Source organism: Ophidiomyces ophidiicola, assembly GCF_022830035.1.
Source record: "Ophidiomyces ophidiicola strain CBS 122913 chromosome Unknown scaffold_10, whole genome shotgun sequence".
Taxonomy (NCBI): Eukaryota; Fungi; Ascomycota; class Eurotiomycetes; order Onygenales; family Onygenaceae; genus Ophidiomyces; species Ophidiomyces ophidiicola.
Genome location: NW_026054650.1, coordinates 375,441 through 390,782, shown reverse-complemented (window position 1 = coordinate 390,782; position 15,342 = coordinate 375,441). Strand labels below are relative to the sequence as shown.

Here is a 15,342-nt window from a genome sequence, read left to right as displayed (position 1 = left end):
TAATTCAACATGTATTAAAGTTCTCCGCACAGGAATGTGAGATTATCCTCGCTTAGCTCTTTTGAGTGCTTCATGACTCGCTGCCTCGAAACAAACGCCAAGGGTATGAGTGGAATTACTGTCGCTGAGGCCCCGATTGGCTATGAGTGGCAGGGTCTATCAATCCATTGTTTCATACTCCATACTAGCTATTCATTGAACAATATTCTGCATCATGGCAAGAGGGGCAATCTCGGCCACTTAGAATCAGTTCGCCCGTCCTTGAGCCAAAAATCGGGCAGCCACGCGAACAAAACAGCAGTGCAGATCAGCTATGGCCAGGTGTAGAGTTTTCGCCCCCAGAGGTTTCGTTCTTTTGTCTTCCCGAAGATAAAGAATATTAATCTTTTGTCAAACCTTGACGGTGATGCAAGCAGGCATTGTTCGGAAAGTCCGTGCCGCATGAGCAATGGTCACCATAATGCGTTGAGTCCGGCATGTTCGAAGCTCTAGCGGGTCATGCTGAAATAAGCTAATGGAAGAGTCCACCATCAAGGATGCCCCACAGAGCTTGTCTTTTTGCTTACAAGCAAGCACCACTTCATCCCAGTAGTAGCTTTTGGATAGTTGGCAGGCCTATGAAGCCCTCTCTGGCCTATAAAAAAGCGAAATCTTCCAGGTCCTAAAGAAAACTTTTGCCCCGCAGCGGGGTTCTGTAGGGCGGCGCCAATTAGCTCAGTGGCTGCTGACTCCCGTCCAGTTCGTAAAACGTTCTCTCGCAGACCACCTTGTGAACCAGGGTGGGTGTTGAGGTTTTGCGGGCTCGTCAGTCGCCCAGCCATTCGTTTTTCTCTGGACCATGAGGCCAGTTCGAATCCAAAGCTTTTCGGTCCAATTGGTGGCCATGGGCATGACTCCGCCCTCCTGGGCGGGAACACAGGAAGTCAGCTTGACCAGGGGCCCAAGACCCCGGACTCATACGAGGAGCAAATATGGTATACGCGAACTTGCCGCAGGCCCTTCCGAGAGGCCCTTCCGAGAGGCCCTTTTGATATATCCAGTAGTGCATGCCCGCGACACGGGTACTCGCGGCCCGTTCGTAAGCTGGCCTGTCAACGTCGCGAGAGCTAGACCTATGTTCCATCATGTAAGCGACTCAGGGACGTAGGCCACCCATTGATGAACGTGTTGGCCATAAGGAGGAGACGGCGAGATACGAAGTTGAATTACTCGTGGTTGAAGCCCTACGGCCCAACTGTGGAGACGCCCGAAAACGCGGTGTCACGTGCAAGCCACCTGACAAACCGCCTCGCTCTTTGCGAATCGGCCACCGAGACCACTCTCTCCGGGAAACTACCATGTAGTTAGTGGGCTGGCTGATGGCTCCTCGGCCCTTTGTTGGCGGCGGGGGACTCCGCTGCGGTAACTATACACAGGCATGGCGGCATAGGCTGGAGTACAGTATCATGTGGCGCCCGACTTCAATCTCGATACTACAGTAGTAGACCATTCATTCTCTTCCCTCTATTCCGTACTCCTTACACTATCCCGCAAAAGAGTGTGCTTCTTCACTCTCTGGTTTTAAAGAGAATGGCGTCAGCAACGGAACGTCGTCTTGACGACCCCGATACCCGTGAAAATATATGGAATGACCCAAAGATCGTCGAGGATTATCGCATCTCGGAGAGGGTGACAGTGGTCTTTGCTAGATCGTTGGTTGACCAATCTGGTGTTATATCTGACATTGACAATGAAAAACCACTATGCATCCTTGATAATGCCTGTGGAACTGGGGCGCTTTCGTTGGTTTTGCAAGAGACGCTTCGCAATCGCAGCAGCGGATGGAAGTTAACCTGCGCTGACTTGTCCGAGGCAATGGTTGGCTCCGTTGCAGCAAGAATAAAGGAGGAAGGATGGAAAAATACGGATACTGCTGTCGCCGATATGCAGGCAACTGGACTCTCAGCCAATTATTATACCCATGTCTTTGCGTGTTTCGGTGAGTAAAGCATGCAGCGGGTTTTGGTAAAGAACGAGTGTTGATCATCTGTGCGACTTCTAGGTCTCATGATTATTCCAAACGGCCAAAAGGGTCTTGACGGTAAGCAAGAGTGATATGCGTAGTACATATCCTGATAAACACGCAGTATATCTCAAGTCATGCTAACGCGTGTAACAGAATGCCTCCGTGTGCTTAAACCGGGGGGAACCCTTGGATTCACCGTTTGGAAGCAAAGTATGTGATAGCCTGCTCTCTAGTAGACTATGTTGCTCATTGAACTGACCTACAATAGGTGGATGGCTTAATGACATCAACGACGCCATTGCTTCCATGCCCGGCAACCTTAAACAGCCGACACCTGAAGAGTTCTCAATGGCGCTCGAAAATGGCGATCCATGGCACGATACTGACTGGATTAAATCTCAGTTAGAGAAGCGGGGTTGCAAGAACATACAAATCACTCTCGTACCAAGGACACTGGCCCCCAGCCCACCGTCTGAGTTGATCCGCGTATTGACCCCTCTTGTAAACTTCATACCAGTCAAATTTTGGAGTGAGGAGCAGAGGAAAGAGAGCGCCGCTAACTTCGCGCCTGCACTGCTGGAATATTGGAACGAGAAGTACGGCGCTGATACACCTGTCCCCATGGAGTGGATTGCCACGGTAGTAACGGCATGCAAAGCCGAGAATTAACTGTGACCTTCGTTTGATTATTCCACTCGTGCCTTGGGCATCAAATCTATCAATAAATTCTGCTGTTGTTTAAGAGACCGGCTCGACTTTTTAACGGTTAAAGGGGGTGGAATAATATCTATCGAATAACAAGATTAACGTATGAATATAAATCCAAACAACGTCGGCATTTACCTTTTGCCATAAACACCACGCATGATACTGCCACTCGATGGTAAGATAAGCGTAAGAAATATCTCTGCTTGAGGCCCACCACCAGTTTGATGCACCTAGGCGATGTGAATGTATAAGGAGACAACTGGAAGGTAAATCATCATCATCATCGTCATCATCCAATAACCCTTGATGGCACAATCGCCAGTTATGGTCTATTCAAAACAGCACAAAAGCCAACATTGTATAGATTGTAGTCCACGTTTAATCTACCTAATAATGTCTATCAGCCCACCATTGCACCAAAACGCCTAATCACCTTTCTTTCCCCAACGTCGGGTCTCATCTCCATCTTCCCAATCACGCTCTACGTAGCCAAGCCGCTTCTTGACCTCGGCCACGGTATACGTATCACCCGTATTTTTACCAAGGTTATCGCTCAGTTTCACTGCTGGTCTTCCACCTGCACTGGAGACCTTTATCACAATGTTGAGAGGCACTGATTTCTTGCCGTCAGATAGATTTAGAAAATCGTCTACATAGTTATCTAAATCAGTACTGCAGTAAGATAACAAAGTGGCAGGAAAAAGACACTTACTAGTTAAGAATGTCCCAACGCCAAAAACGGGGAAGAACCCGGCTTCTTCGGCGATGACCTTGTAATCCAAGCAAAGTTCAATATTCAAGGAATCAGAGAACACAATGGTTTTCTTGTCCCTAATTCCTTGTTTATCATAGAATTCCCTTGCCATCTTAACAAAATGCACAGGGTCACCAGAGTCTTGCCGCACGCCAGTGAAAACATCAGCATAAGTCTTAATGGGTATCTGGCTACTGCCTTCGATCGAAGGAGCAATTGGTTCTGCCTCAGAGAGGCTACCAAAATTACTCTGGTTGTGCGCAGACGACGTCAATGCACTCGCCGGGCTCTTCGTGGCAGCTGTGGAGGCTGGAATCGGCTTCTTAAACGCATCCAGGAAGTCTGGTGTTCCGAATGTGTCCGTCAACGCGACCCCCAGAACCTTGCAGCGATGGCATCAGCTTAAATTATATTTGTAGGCAGAACTCTGGAAATTTGACTTACCCCTTCGCCAAAGCAACCCAGCCAATATCTCAGTGCAAGTTCATTGGCATTTTCATAATCGTTCGTGATAGCAGCTATTCCCATATACCACTCATGGGCCACGGTTCCAACGGGCTCCACCCCGTACTTCATGGCAAAATGAACATTACTCGTCCCCGTTAATTTCCCCTTCCACCCTTCTTTGCGGGCCTCCTCCGCGGCGCGACATAATCCCCGCATAACAAGATCCTGGGTATGGTAATCGCGCCTCCTCCTCGTCCCAAATTCTGAAAAGATGCACCCTTGCTGCAACAGCGTGCATCCTTTCCTGAATGCTTTGTCCTCTTGCTGGTGAAAATCCCAATCTCGATCGCACCACTTGAAATATGCCTCGCTAGTTAATGCTAATAGCGGAATTTCGTAGAGGATGGTCTCGACCCAAAGACCTTTTACGGAGAGTCTGATATCGCCACGATCTGAGTCGGCGCCGGTGTCATTTATTGGGACGAAAGAGATGTTGACCTGTTCTGAGGGTCTGAAGCGAAAGTCGTGCAGATACTGGATATGGGCAGCATTTAGATAAGAACAGCGTGTTTTTAGAAATTCAAGTTCTTCAGAGGTTAACGATATATTTGAAAGGTCTGTCGTTGATAGTCTTACTTAGTTTCAATTTTTTTGACACACATTTGGATTTTAAATATGCATGGCAGGGCACATACTGTCAATCTGTATCCGTAACCAAGTGTATGCTTCCCTTGTAAACTTCATATCTTTAGTCCGGTTTGTATATGAATAGATTACCTCTGTTTATATTAAGCCATGTAAGCCGCAAAGTCGCCAATCTAAGGTCGAAATCAGAATGCAAAGGGATATGGGGCTGATAACTATACCAGAATCAGGGAAATACTTTAGAACAGCACATTGCATTGTTAATTTATACAAGTCTGTGTCTAGCAGTGAAAACACCCCTTCAATGAGGGGCTTCGGGCTGGGTCCCATATTTGCGAAAGTTGAGGGGTATATCTATACCACCACCAAGTGCCAAAACCACAAAATAAAGCAGAGGGTAGGTTTAAATGCGCTCCTCGGTTGCAGTAAAATCCCTTCCACACAAGCTGTTCAGCTCTCCAGCAGCGCAGATGGTATCGCACGCCCCGCGGAGCAGTGAAACTGACATCAGGTGCGCTGTGTTTGCACTGTTTGCGCCAGGCAGCTATCGCCGTCGACCTCGGGACGTCCCATCTCAAGCACCTCCCGCAAAACAAGGCCCAATGGCTCCCATTCGGCGGTATTTACGAATAAGCAAGTACTCAGTGCTGGAGTGCCGGATCTATCTGGAGAATCCGGCGGACTCGCGCTGGCTCCTGGATTCCCGTGATCCCGTGCTCCCGCGCGTGTTCCAAAGCATTCGGCCATTAGTGCTGCCTAAGCTCCGCGAAGAGAACGAGCGAGCGCGCGCGAAGAAAAAGAGCAAACCGGTCAAAGACGTCTTAGTGGAAGGCTCGTTTAACTCCTACGCAGCTCCTTGTTTTAGAATTGCAATTTTTTTTTGTCGCATGGGGATATGGGCTAATTGGGGGTAAAACAGATGAATTCGAGGTATCGATTTTCCTTCGGGAAACCGGGACTAGGCACGCGATCGCGACGCGGCACAAATCGTTTCAAAGCAGCAGGGGGATCAGCGGCAACGCCAGCAAATTGACAGGGAGCAATGACGAACCGATCCAAATTGCCGACGACGACGACGACGACCGCAGCAATCACGGCGAGCACCCTGCTACTGTTGTGCAACTCATGACAGAGGACGACGATGCCCCTATCAACCTAGCGGACATTCCTGAAGCTCTAGCGGCCGATGCCGAGAGCGGCGACGAGCAAAGCAATCCCCGACGTCGGCGGCGACGGCGACGGCACGATCAAGACACGGCTGCCGCGCCTGCCGGCGGCAACGATGAAACACCACCACGCGCGGCCAAACGAAACAAGACCGAAACACGGAGCGACGGCGGCGTCCCACCGGACGACAAAAAATTGGGAATAATGAGCACGACGTACGACGGTTTCAACATCTGGGGCTGGATATTGTGTCTTTTGATTACGCGGAAAGATAATACGAATAAGGCCAAATCATCCACAAGGGCGGCTGGCGAGCAGCCGTCGAACCAGGCACTGATGGAGGAGTGGATATGCACGCAGGCGCCGCCAGGACTGTGACGAGAAATGAAGGAGAGCCGCGCGAGGCGCTATCGCTGGACGAGATGCCTGCCAACCGATGGTTCTCCTTGGCACTGTCTAGGGGCTTTTTTTTCTCCAGTATTTTGATATATACGGAGGTCGTGTTGAGAACCAAGGCCCCAACAACACCACTACTACTCCGTATTGAAGGCTGCTCCTCGGCGTCCAAGACGCCTATGTATTATTGCTCTCAGAGTCATTCAATTTCCGACAGGTTCGGTCAGTGCTGGCCTCTGAAAGAGATCCTTCTCACCACATGTTGCTCTAGGACCAGGGTACAGTCATTAACAAATATGTCACTTGACTATTTCCCCTTTTTTTTAAGACGTGACATCATGGTGTCTGATCGCCTGGTCATACGTACATCGAAAATGGATGTTTGATGGTCCAGTATTCAAACACAGACTTGCGGATCTTACACCGCCTCCTACTGTCTTTCTTTCTTTTTTTTTTTTCCTGATCGAGCAAAACTACGGAGTATCTAACATACAGAAAAGACATATGGAAGCCTCAAACACCTGTCTCGTGTAACAAGGATATCAATGAGGCATGCACCTTGCTTGTTTCTATATTTGCATGTGCAAAATAGGTACCTACCTTCAAACAGACCTATCAGCGCGTGCACCTTTACGTGTAGTGGTTCTCCAGACCCTGGACCTGCGATGCCCCATGTTTCTCTCCAAGATGGGGAAAATACGACGATGACTGGAAGTGGCCTAAATTCTTACGGGGGTGATCGATCCAAGCGCGACCACGTTTTTTGTTCCATGTCGCTAACCCATGCACAACATTTGCTTCCCTGGCTTTCCCAGCACTCTGGGATGCGTTATCTGGATGTATACGAGAATATCATCATGCGATCGCATTCTTATTTATCGCCAGCCTGGTATCGGAGCGGCTGCGCCGATGGGCTGACTTGGGCGGTCAGGGCGACGCGCGCCGTGGCTTTTTCTATCTTTGGGGCACGGGATGCCAGACCCCTGCTCATACTATGGAGACATATAGTTAGTTACCGCCGGACGGCTTTGAGTACGGAGTACGGAGTACAAGGGCTCAATCCTGACCGCCAAAACGACCGCGAAATGCACGATGGGGCCCCAAAAATGAATCCCGAGCAGACGGCGTTCAACACTGGCGCTGCGGGTAGCTAGCTAGTAGTTGGTTATTTCGCTCACGGCTCCCCCAGCCTTGGCCGCAATCAGGCTACGACGGGGCGCTGAAAACCCACCATCTGCAGAGAAGATATGACACATCGCAAAACCCGCCCGCAAACGGGAGAGGGAAAAGCGGCCCCCCAAAGCACGATAAACGGGGGTGGGCGGAAGAGAAATCAGGCCGCATTTCTCGGGACGATTTCCCAAATCTCTAACTCAGCTAATGCAGGCGAAGTAGCGATAGCGCCGGGCGCGCACCGCGCGCCCCGGCGGCGGTCTAAGCCTAGCTGCAGCATTTTATGATTGAAGGACAAATATTCCGCGCGCTCTGGCCAGAAACATTACCGACGATTGGGCCGTGGCTGCGTACCCTGCACGTACGTACGTATGTCAGGCAGAGTCTGTCTGCGTGCGATGCTGGTAATGCGAATACATAGGGTCTGCTGGAGTCGGCCCACGCCTAGCGAACTAGTTCCTGGTCTACTAACGAACGATCTAATCAAACGGCCAGGCCGCGGTGGAGACGGACGGCCTCTGAGGTCGGCAACCCGCCGCCTGAGCAAGGTCGTTCGCGATATCGCGCGGGTGGAGCCTGTAGGAGCTTGGACGCGAGCATCATCGTCATCATCGTGTAATAATCAGAATCATTTAGCTACACTCCGTACGGCGAAACAGGCGTGGGCATTATTGCGCACCAAAAGCAAGGAAATAATAGTTAATCGAAAACGCCGCCCGTGCGTGCGATCGTCTTGAGATCCGCATTTTTATTCTTCTTTTGACTTTTTTTTTTTTTGCTCTCAATTGCGTGGCCCCCCCTTTTTCTTCTTGTCCTCTCCCCCCTCGACGAAACGCGTTTCAGGTCCGATGCACGAGCGAATGCACGAACCCGCACGAACACATTATTTGCAAATGGACCAGCAGCGTGCGCCCGCCCACTACTACTGGGCCCAGGCGCAAGGCCAGGTGCGTCCAGTCCAGCCGCGTCGAGTCGCGGCCCGCCGCCCGCCACCAAACTCAGTAGTCAGTTTAACTAACTACTGAGATAAGGCGGGGGAAGTATCTTTTTCTACCCCAACCACAAGCACCACCTGAACCACCACCAGACCTCAAGTTGGCCTGAGGGCGGGGGTGGCCAGACGAAGAGAAGCAACTACTCCGTATATACTTCGGATGTACTCTCTCAGCCTGCAAGGGCCCGGCGGATTTCCCCACCCGGCCCAGCAACGAACTCACTCGGGGAGGCTGCCGGGAGACCCCCATCGGGAAGGTGCCGCGGCGGCGATCTACGCGCTGCTGGCCGGAGGTTGCGTGCTGGGGCCGAGGAAACCCACGCGCGGTAGGGCCGCTGCAACGCCCCGGCTGTTGGTGGTGGTGGTGGTGGTGGTGGCGGGCCGGTGTGCGAACCACGGGGCTGCGGCAACGCCATCAAAGCTACATACCACCACCACCACCTCTGCCCACCAACCGCTGAGTGCGTGGCCTGCCGCTTTGGGTCTGACGCAGCGGGGGATCGTCTGCAGCTCGCCGCGGGGGAAGTCTTTTTTTGTCTTTCTGTTTTTTTGTTCGTCGACATCAGTTTGCCCCTGCTGCGTGCCCGTCAAGCTAGCGACGGGAGGCTGAAACACACGAAAGAAGCCACCAGACATCTGTGTTCCCTTTTTTCTTTTTTCTTTTTTCGCTTTTTGGTTGCTGCATCGGCATTTCCGCGGTGGGAGAGCACGGCACGGCACATCGTACGATGTACGCTGCGGCAGGCTGGCATTGCATGGAGGTATGTGTATGTGTACCCCCCCTGGTTGACGGGGTGGAGATTGCTTGATGGAGAGATCAACGCAGGCTCATCTTGCTCTCACCCTCTGCTAGAAGGTAGTGGTGCACACATACATACTCCGTACATACATACATACCTACATCGATGTTCCATGGCCACGCCGCCGCAGAGCCTTACAAGGCTCAGGAACTTTTTTTTTTGTTTGCTTTCAAACTCTTTAGCCTGGTATAGTAGTTCTTTCAATCAAGAACCTTTTTTGTTGTTTTATCCTTTTTTGCCCGCCAAAAGTGTAAACTAATATCCACTACTAGTTATAGTTCCCACATTAGCCACATGGCGAGGTCCAATGGCTTTTTGTGTGAACTACTGTGGCTCTCGATTTTGCTTGTTCCTCGGCTGATCCGACGGCAGATGGGTCGACTGACAACTGTCACAAGAGGCAAGTATCAAATGACCCCAAGGCCGATTGCAGGCATTAGAGTCAACAAGGAACGAACCACCCTCGCCGTAGAAAAGTCCTCGGGGTAGCAGGAAGCTGTATCATTATTGTGCTTAAGTGTCACTTCTGGCCCTCGCCCGCGACAGCACGGCCATCTGGCTCTGCAGGCCTTTTTTTTTTTTTAGGTGTCCGGTGGAGCCCACCCACAGTTCAGCAGGTCTGGTACCGACCTGGGGATCCGCGGTGCTTAAACCGCTGGGGCAAAAACAGCCTTTCGCCAGTTTCTCCCGCTCAACACATACTCGTTTGAGCAAAGGCGTGGTGGAGGCGCGTGTGTTGAAAGGAAAAAAATAAATTTCTTTTCTTGTATGTTAATCGGGTGGTTAGTTCACTATTTGTCATGGTCCAGGCCAAGGCAGAGATGGATAATGAAGAAGAACCAGTGTAATTACGGAAACGAAGAGAAAGAAAGGCAAAACAAGAGTTGGGCAAAGCCAGATCCCGAAAGCAAGAGCTGGCGCGGACTGACTCGCACGTGGGTCGGCAGCGAGAAAAGAGTCAGAGCGAGGTGTGGTCGATGACCGGCAGACAAAAGCCAAAAAGAAAAAAAAAAAAAAAAGAGAGCAGCTCTGTCAGAACAGCCCATATTGTGATGATTGATTATTTCAGCCTCTCCCTCGGCCTTGCTCCCCCCCCCTGCTGCGACGACACACACCTGAAACGCGGCTTGACATACCCCCTAAGACGCGACACCGCGCGGTTTCGCATTTTCTCTCTTTTCTTTTTATTGACCATGACCTCATCGGACTCCAAACCCCCCCTTGATCCCGGGAGCCGGGTCTTGCGTGCACGCGCGCGCGCGAGAGAGAGCGAGCGAGCGAGCGAGCGCGCGCGTGTGTGTGTCAGACGTTGGATTTCAGAGTGAGTCGACGCCGGGCCGCCGCATGGCCAGGGGGGAGGGGTGGGCCGGAGAATGTAACGGCGTGGGTGTTATTATTATGATTAATTCTTAGCTAGCAGAGCAGTATTAGTATTATTCCTTTGGATTGCTGATGGTTTTTTTTTTTCTTCTCTGGTTCAGTCTGTAACTCCAGAATATGTATCGCGTGTGCGCGTGTGTGTGGGAGTCGAGGAATGACAATAATAACAATAACAATGCCTCCCTCCTCGCTCCTTTGCCGGCTGGGGGCGCGTAGCTAGCTCGCTCCCACAAGGCGAACTCAACGCCCGCGGGATCGCCGCGCATCCTAGACACACACACACGCTGTCCTTCTGGAAAAAAAAAAAGAGAGACAGAGAGAGAGATGGATAGATAAAGAGTTGGCGCCGGTCCAGGAACAGCCGCTGAAAGGATGCGCGTCCATCTTCCTGCCGCCCCATTCCGTCGGGACGGCCGTGGATTCGAGTGCGCTCTCGGTATTATTATGATGATGATGATGATGATTCCCTTGTTTTCTCTGTTTCGTCTCCCACGCAGCCCAGGTGAGACAGGGGGTGTGGTGCGGGTGCGGGCGCGCGCGCGTGACGCTGGGAGGTGTGATACTCCGTACTCCGTAGACAGCCACACGCGCGCACAGCCATCTGCGAGCTGTTCGGAGTTCCTTTCTGCTTGCTCTCTGCAGCGTAATCCTAATATTATTATTATTTGATTCTGGAGATTCGGCGGTCCTGCTTCCCGTGGAAAAAGATAAAAAAAAAAAAAAAAACGGGGAATTAACAATCCATCAAATTTTCCTGCAACGCCCCCCACTTCCGCCAGTCTTTTTAATTTGGCGCGCGCGCGCGTGTAACGAATAGCTAGTTAAGTAACTAACTAACTACCTAAGTTACCATCCGAATCCCGCTGTGACGCCTCGACGAAACGGAAATCGGAGGGATGCGTCGTACATAACACAACCTGCAGCCCGCCATGCATACATATGCATGCGAGCGAGCGTGCGTGCGTGCATACTGCCCTGACGATATTATTGACGGTTTTGGCACGGAGGCCGGCAGAAAGGGGGGGCCACGGCGTTGCAGCCGGGATGTTGCCTGGGAGCGAGGGGAGGGTCTGTCTGAGCGTGTGTGTAGACGCCTGGTGGGTGTGTGACAGTGTGTCTTAGACGCAGGATAATAGTAATAATAATAAGAATAAGAATAATACGAGCTGGAGAACGGAGAACGGAGATAGAGAGTAGGCGGGACTACGGGAGAGAGGAATGGGCGAGGACAGGATTCCGCTGATCCGGGCGGGCCCAGGATGACACGACACGACGACGACAAGACCAGCAGCTGGCGGGCTGGCTGGCTACGTAACTAACTAACTAACTAACTAACCCACAGCTCTAGCGAGCGAGCGGCCACCAAAAGGCTGTGAAACAAGAGAAGAAGATACTTACGCTACGCTACGCTACGCTGTCAGGCACGGCCGCCCTACGGCCGGTGGCGGTGGAGCCCGTAATTTAGGCCGATCTTACTATATAGCCCGCCTGCCTACCCGCCCGCCGGCCTTGGGGGGCGCCGCGCGCTGGCTGGTTGTGCTGCCTTTGGTTTTCTTATTTAACTATTTATTATTGCTGCTCGTTTTCTTCGTCTTCGGCCTGTTCTTCGCTCGTTCTTCACGCTCCTTCACCCGTCACTCCTTCACACATAACCACCCACCCGCCCTCTTGACTCTGTCTCTATCTCTATCTCCATCTCCCACCACCACACCTCTCTCACAATGCCGTCCTACTCCTCCCAATACCCTCCCTGCCCCGGCCCGCCGCCAAAGGGCCCGCTGCCGCCCATCCCCAAGTAGAGCCGGACAATCGTCGCGCCGCCCGTCGTCCGTGTCGCATCATCGCCATCCGCAGTTTCACGACCCTCTCCCCCCCCCAAAAAAACAGGCCGCGACCACACCCTCTCTCCCTTTGCCCCAGACATCCATCCCGCCGCAGCTGGCCTGCTACAAACAACTCCGCGGAAAGCCGTGCTCGCCGCCGCCTCCTCCTCCTCCTCCTCCTCCTCCTCCTCCCTGGCTCGTCTCTTCGTTTTGATACCCTCTGAACTATTTTTTTTTTTTTTTTTTGCCGCTCGATTCGTCTTGGCCCTTCCTTCGCCCTTCCTGTGCTTCTTGGATGCACTCTTTTTTCCACGCGGTTGCTACTACTCCGTCCTCCCGTCCTCCATGGAGTGCTAGCAGCTCCTGGGCTGCCCCCTCCCCTGGCCTTGGACCGGATCGAAATATGGCCCCGATCCAAAAATTAAGAAAACCGAGAAATACAGAGAGAAGAACCAAAAAAAACTAGCATCACGCCGTCCTCCCTGGCAAGCCCCAAAAAATGAAGAGCCCTCTCCCCGCGATTCGATAGTCTTACTTGCATGTCCCCCCGTCCGGCCCGGACAAAGCCAGCAGCAGCCGTGGGCGAGGAAGGAGGGGATTGTTGGCCCCGGACGACACACAGACCGCCCAGGAACCGGCCCTACCCACCTTCATTGACACCTCTCCATCACTACTGCAGGGCGTGCGGGCAATAATATCGCGCACATCGCAGCCCCCAGCAGCCATCAAGGCCGTCATCTGACTCGCGGAGACGCCGGCGCACCACCACCCCATTTATTTTAACCTTTTTGTGCATGCGTCGGAAAACAGCAACCCGCCCTGGCCCTGCATTAGTTCGTCTCCGGCACTGCGGCGTTTCTGGCCCGCGCAGCCTGCAGCCTGAGTCACAGCCGTGCTCTTTACTTTTTTTTTTTCTGCCGACCGGGGAGGGATGGAGGGGAAGGGGAGAGGGGCCGGCGGTTGTCAGGTGAGCCTGGCCGGCGCGTCGTCGTCGTCGGGAGTTGCGCTTCCGTTGTTGCGTTTTTCCCTTTCCGGATCACCTGCCCGCCACACTCGGCTTTGCGTCCTCGTATCTTCAGCAGATCGCAACTAGTTGACTACCATACGTGCATGCTCATGCTGACGTGCAGACAACTTCGCGGATACTACTACTACTACTACTACTACGACATACACGATGTCGCTCCCACCGCCTCGGGACCCAGCCACTGCTGCTCTCATTCGCTGCCCTTCTTCCATACCTTGGTTGGCCGTGACTCCTTTTTTTTTCTTGCTTTCCCTGAAGAAAAGAAACAGACGGATCAGGAAACCTGCTCCAGCCTTATGCTTCCTCCGCCCCATGTCCCCGGGAAGCACGACCCGCTCGCCTCCGTATTTGTCGGTTGGTGTTGTGCTGCTGCTATTTTAATATTTCCAGCACAACATTCCTTTTTTTTTTTTTTTTTTTTTTTCAAGGCTTCTCCAACCTTTTCCCTTCGTCCCTCTTGTCTTAACTAACACACCCTTTTTTTTTCATTCCGCTTCTTTGCCTGTTTGATATATACACACTTGTATTCCATAGACAACTTCCCTCCCTCCCCGCCCTTATTTTCATTCGGATGTTCCCCGCGCTTGTTCTTTTCTTTTCTTTGCTTTTTTTTTTCTCGTTCTGTTCGTCCGTTGAAAGATGGTGGCTTTTGTAATGTTAATGTAATACGCTACACACGTTTGCATGTGGTTGATGCAGTATGAAAAATAAAAAAATGAAGAGAAGAGCCCAAAAAAAAAGAAAACAAATACCCAAAAAAAGAACTTTTTTTTTTCGCACCATTTTCCGGCTTCGAGGCTCGATGATAGCTCTGTCCCTGTACCATTCTGCTGTTTTGCTTTGAAAAAAGAACCCCCCCCCACCTTAGCTTTATAGGCTTCTAGAGATTTTAAAAAAATATATATCAAAATAGACTTCGACAGTACTCACGCCCACGCTCCCCTTCCTTATTCGTGTGCATGCATTGTGGTTTCGGTCGTCAAAGCTATAGATACTCTAGATCCCTTCTCAGCTGAAGTCGACGGTTCTCAAACAAAAAAGTTACCAGCGTTCCCGATATTATTGGTACGCGAACTAATAATGAACCCGCGACAATGAGTTCTGAGTTTGGCCTGGAAGGCAAACCAACCAACCGCCAGTATGTCGAACCAAGACATATGCCGGGGTTCCAGTTTCTTTTTCTCTTTTTCTTTTTTATATATATATCTTCCCAGGGTATATATATTATAACCTCCCCAATCGAGCCGGGAAAACCAAGGCCCCAAGGGGATTAAAAGTTCCACGGTGGTGCCCGGGACCTGGCTTTAATAGTCTCTACGAAGTTAGGTACTTGTACCTGCGGAACTACCTAACCTAGCCCGCGTGCTGTCATCCGAACAGTACCAAATGGGCCTTCTCGATAGAAAATCAAGCGGTGTACAGTACATGCCTCCCTCCCATGGGGTCCAATAAATCGCTCGGTTTTCAAAGATATCTGGGAAGAAATATGACATAGCTTGGGCGAAAACACGGTTGCATCATGGGGGAGAATTTGGAGGGGAAAAAAAAAAAAAAGATCATGATCTGTGTCAGGCACCATGTATGGCATGAAGATGGTATTTCTCGGTGTCTCCTGGGTGACTCTGGGCATAATTAGTGCTAAGAATGTGCACGGCTTCAATGAGCCTTGAATTATTGGGGAAATATCCGCGTTATCATAATACTGGTCGTGTCTACGATTTGTTTCTGGGTTATTGAGAGAACGCCTGCCAGGAACGTTCCCCTCAACCTTGTTTGAAGAAGAGCTGGGATAGAATTCACAATTTAGAATATTTATAAGAGGGCCACAATGGAGTACAAAATGTCATTTAGGATTCTGAAGCCTGCCGAATGGTCAGGTTTTCGTGTGAAATCACTATTGTTATTATTATCATTATTATTATTACAATTCACAAGCTCTGCTCAGTCTCCACCAGGGGGGGAGGCAAAATAGAGAGGCCTGTGTAGCACACCATCTCCATATACTTTATTAAATACGGAGTGC

General features: G+C 51.2%; 3 protein-coding genes across 3 annotated transcripts; 2 read left to right on the top strand and 1 right to left on the bottom strand.

Annotated features, from left to right (window-relative positions):
* Positions 1-1,569: 1,569 nt before the first annotated feature.
* Positions 1,570-2,674, top strand: LOZ57_003240 (uncharacterized protein; the record flags this gene model as incomplete). The annotated part of the gene is made up of 4 exons (XM_049252291.1): positions 1,570-1,978; positions 2,042-2,080; positions 2,159-2,215; positions 2,274-2,674. The coding sequence occupies 4 exons, from the start codon at positions 1,570-1,572 to the stop codon at positions 2,672-2,674; spliced, it is 906 nt and encodes a 301-aa protein (XP_049108795.1).
* A 464-nt stretch (positions 2,675-3,138) lies between these two features.
* On the bottom strand, positions 3,139-4,658 carry NPT1 (nicotinate phosphoribosyltransferase; the record flags this gene model as incomplete). Its single annotated transcript, XM_049252290.1, has 4 exons — positions 3,139-3,362; positions 3,426-3,849; positions 3,912-4,531; positions 4,610-4,658. The coding sequence occupies 4 exons, from the start codon at positions 4,656-4,658 to the stop codon at positions 3,139-3,141; spliced, it is 1,317 nt and encodes a 438-aa protein (XP_049108794.1).
* Positions 4,659-5,029: 371 nt separating this feature from the next.
* LOZ57_003238 (uncharacterized protein) lies at positions 5,030-6,104 on the top strand (the record flags this gene model as incomplete). The annotated part of the gene is made up of 2 exons (XM_049252289.1): positions 5,030-5,417; positions 5,479-6,104. The coding sequence occupies 2 exons, from the start codon at positions 5,030-5,032 to the stop codon at positions 6,102-6,104; spliced, it is 1,014 nt and encodes a 337-aa protein (XP_049108793.1).
* Positions 6,105-15,342: the final 9,238 nt, after the last annotated feature.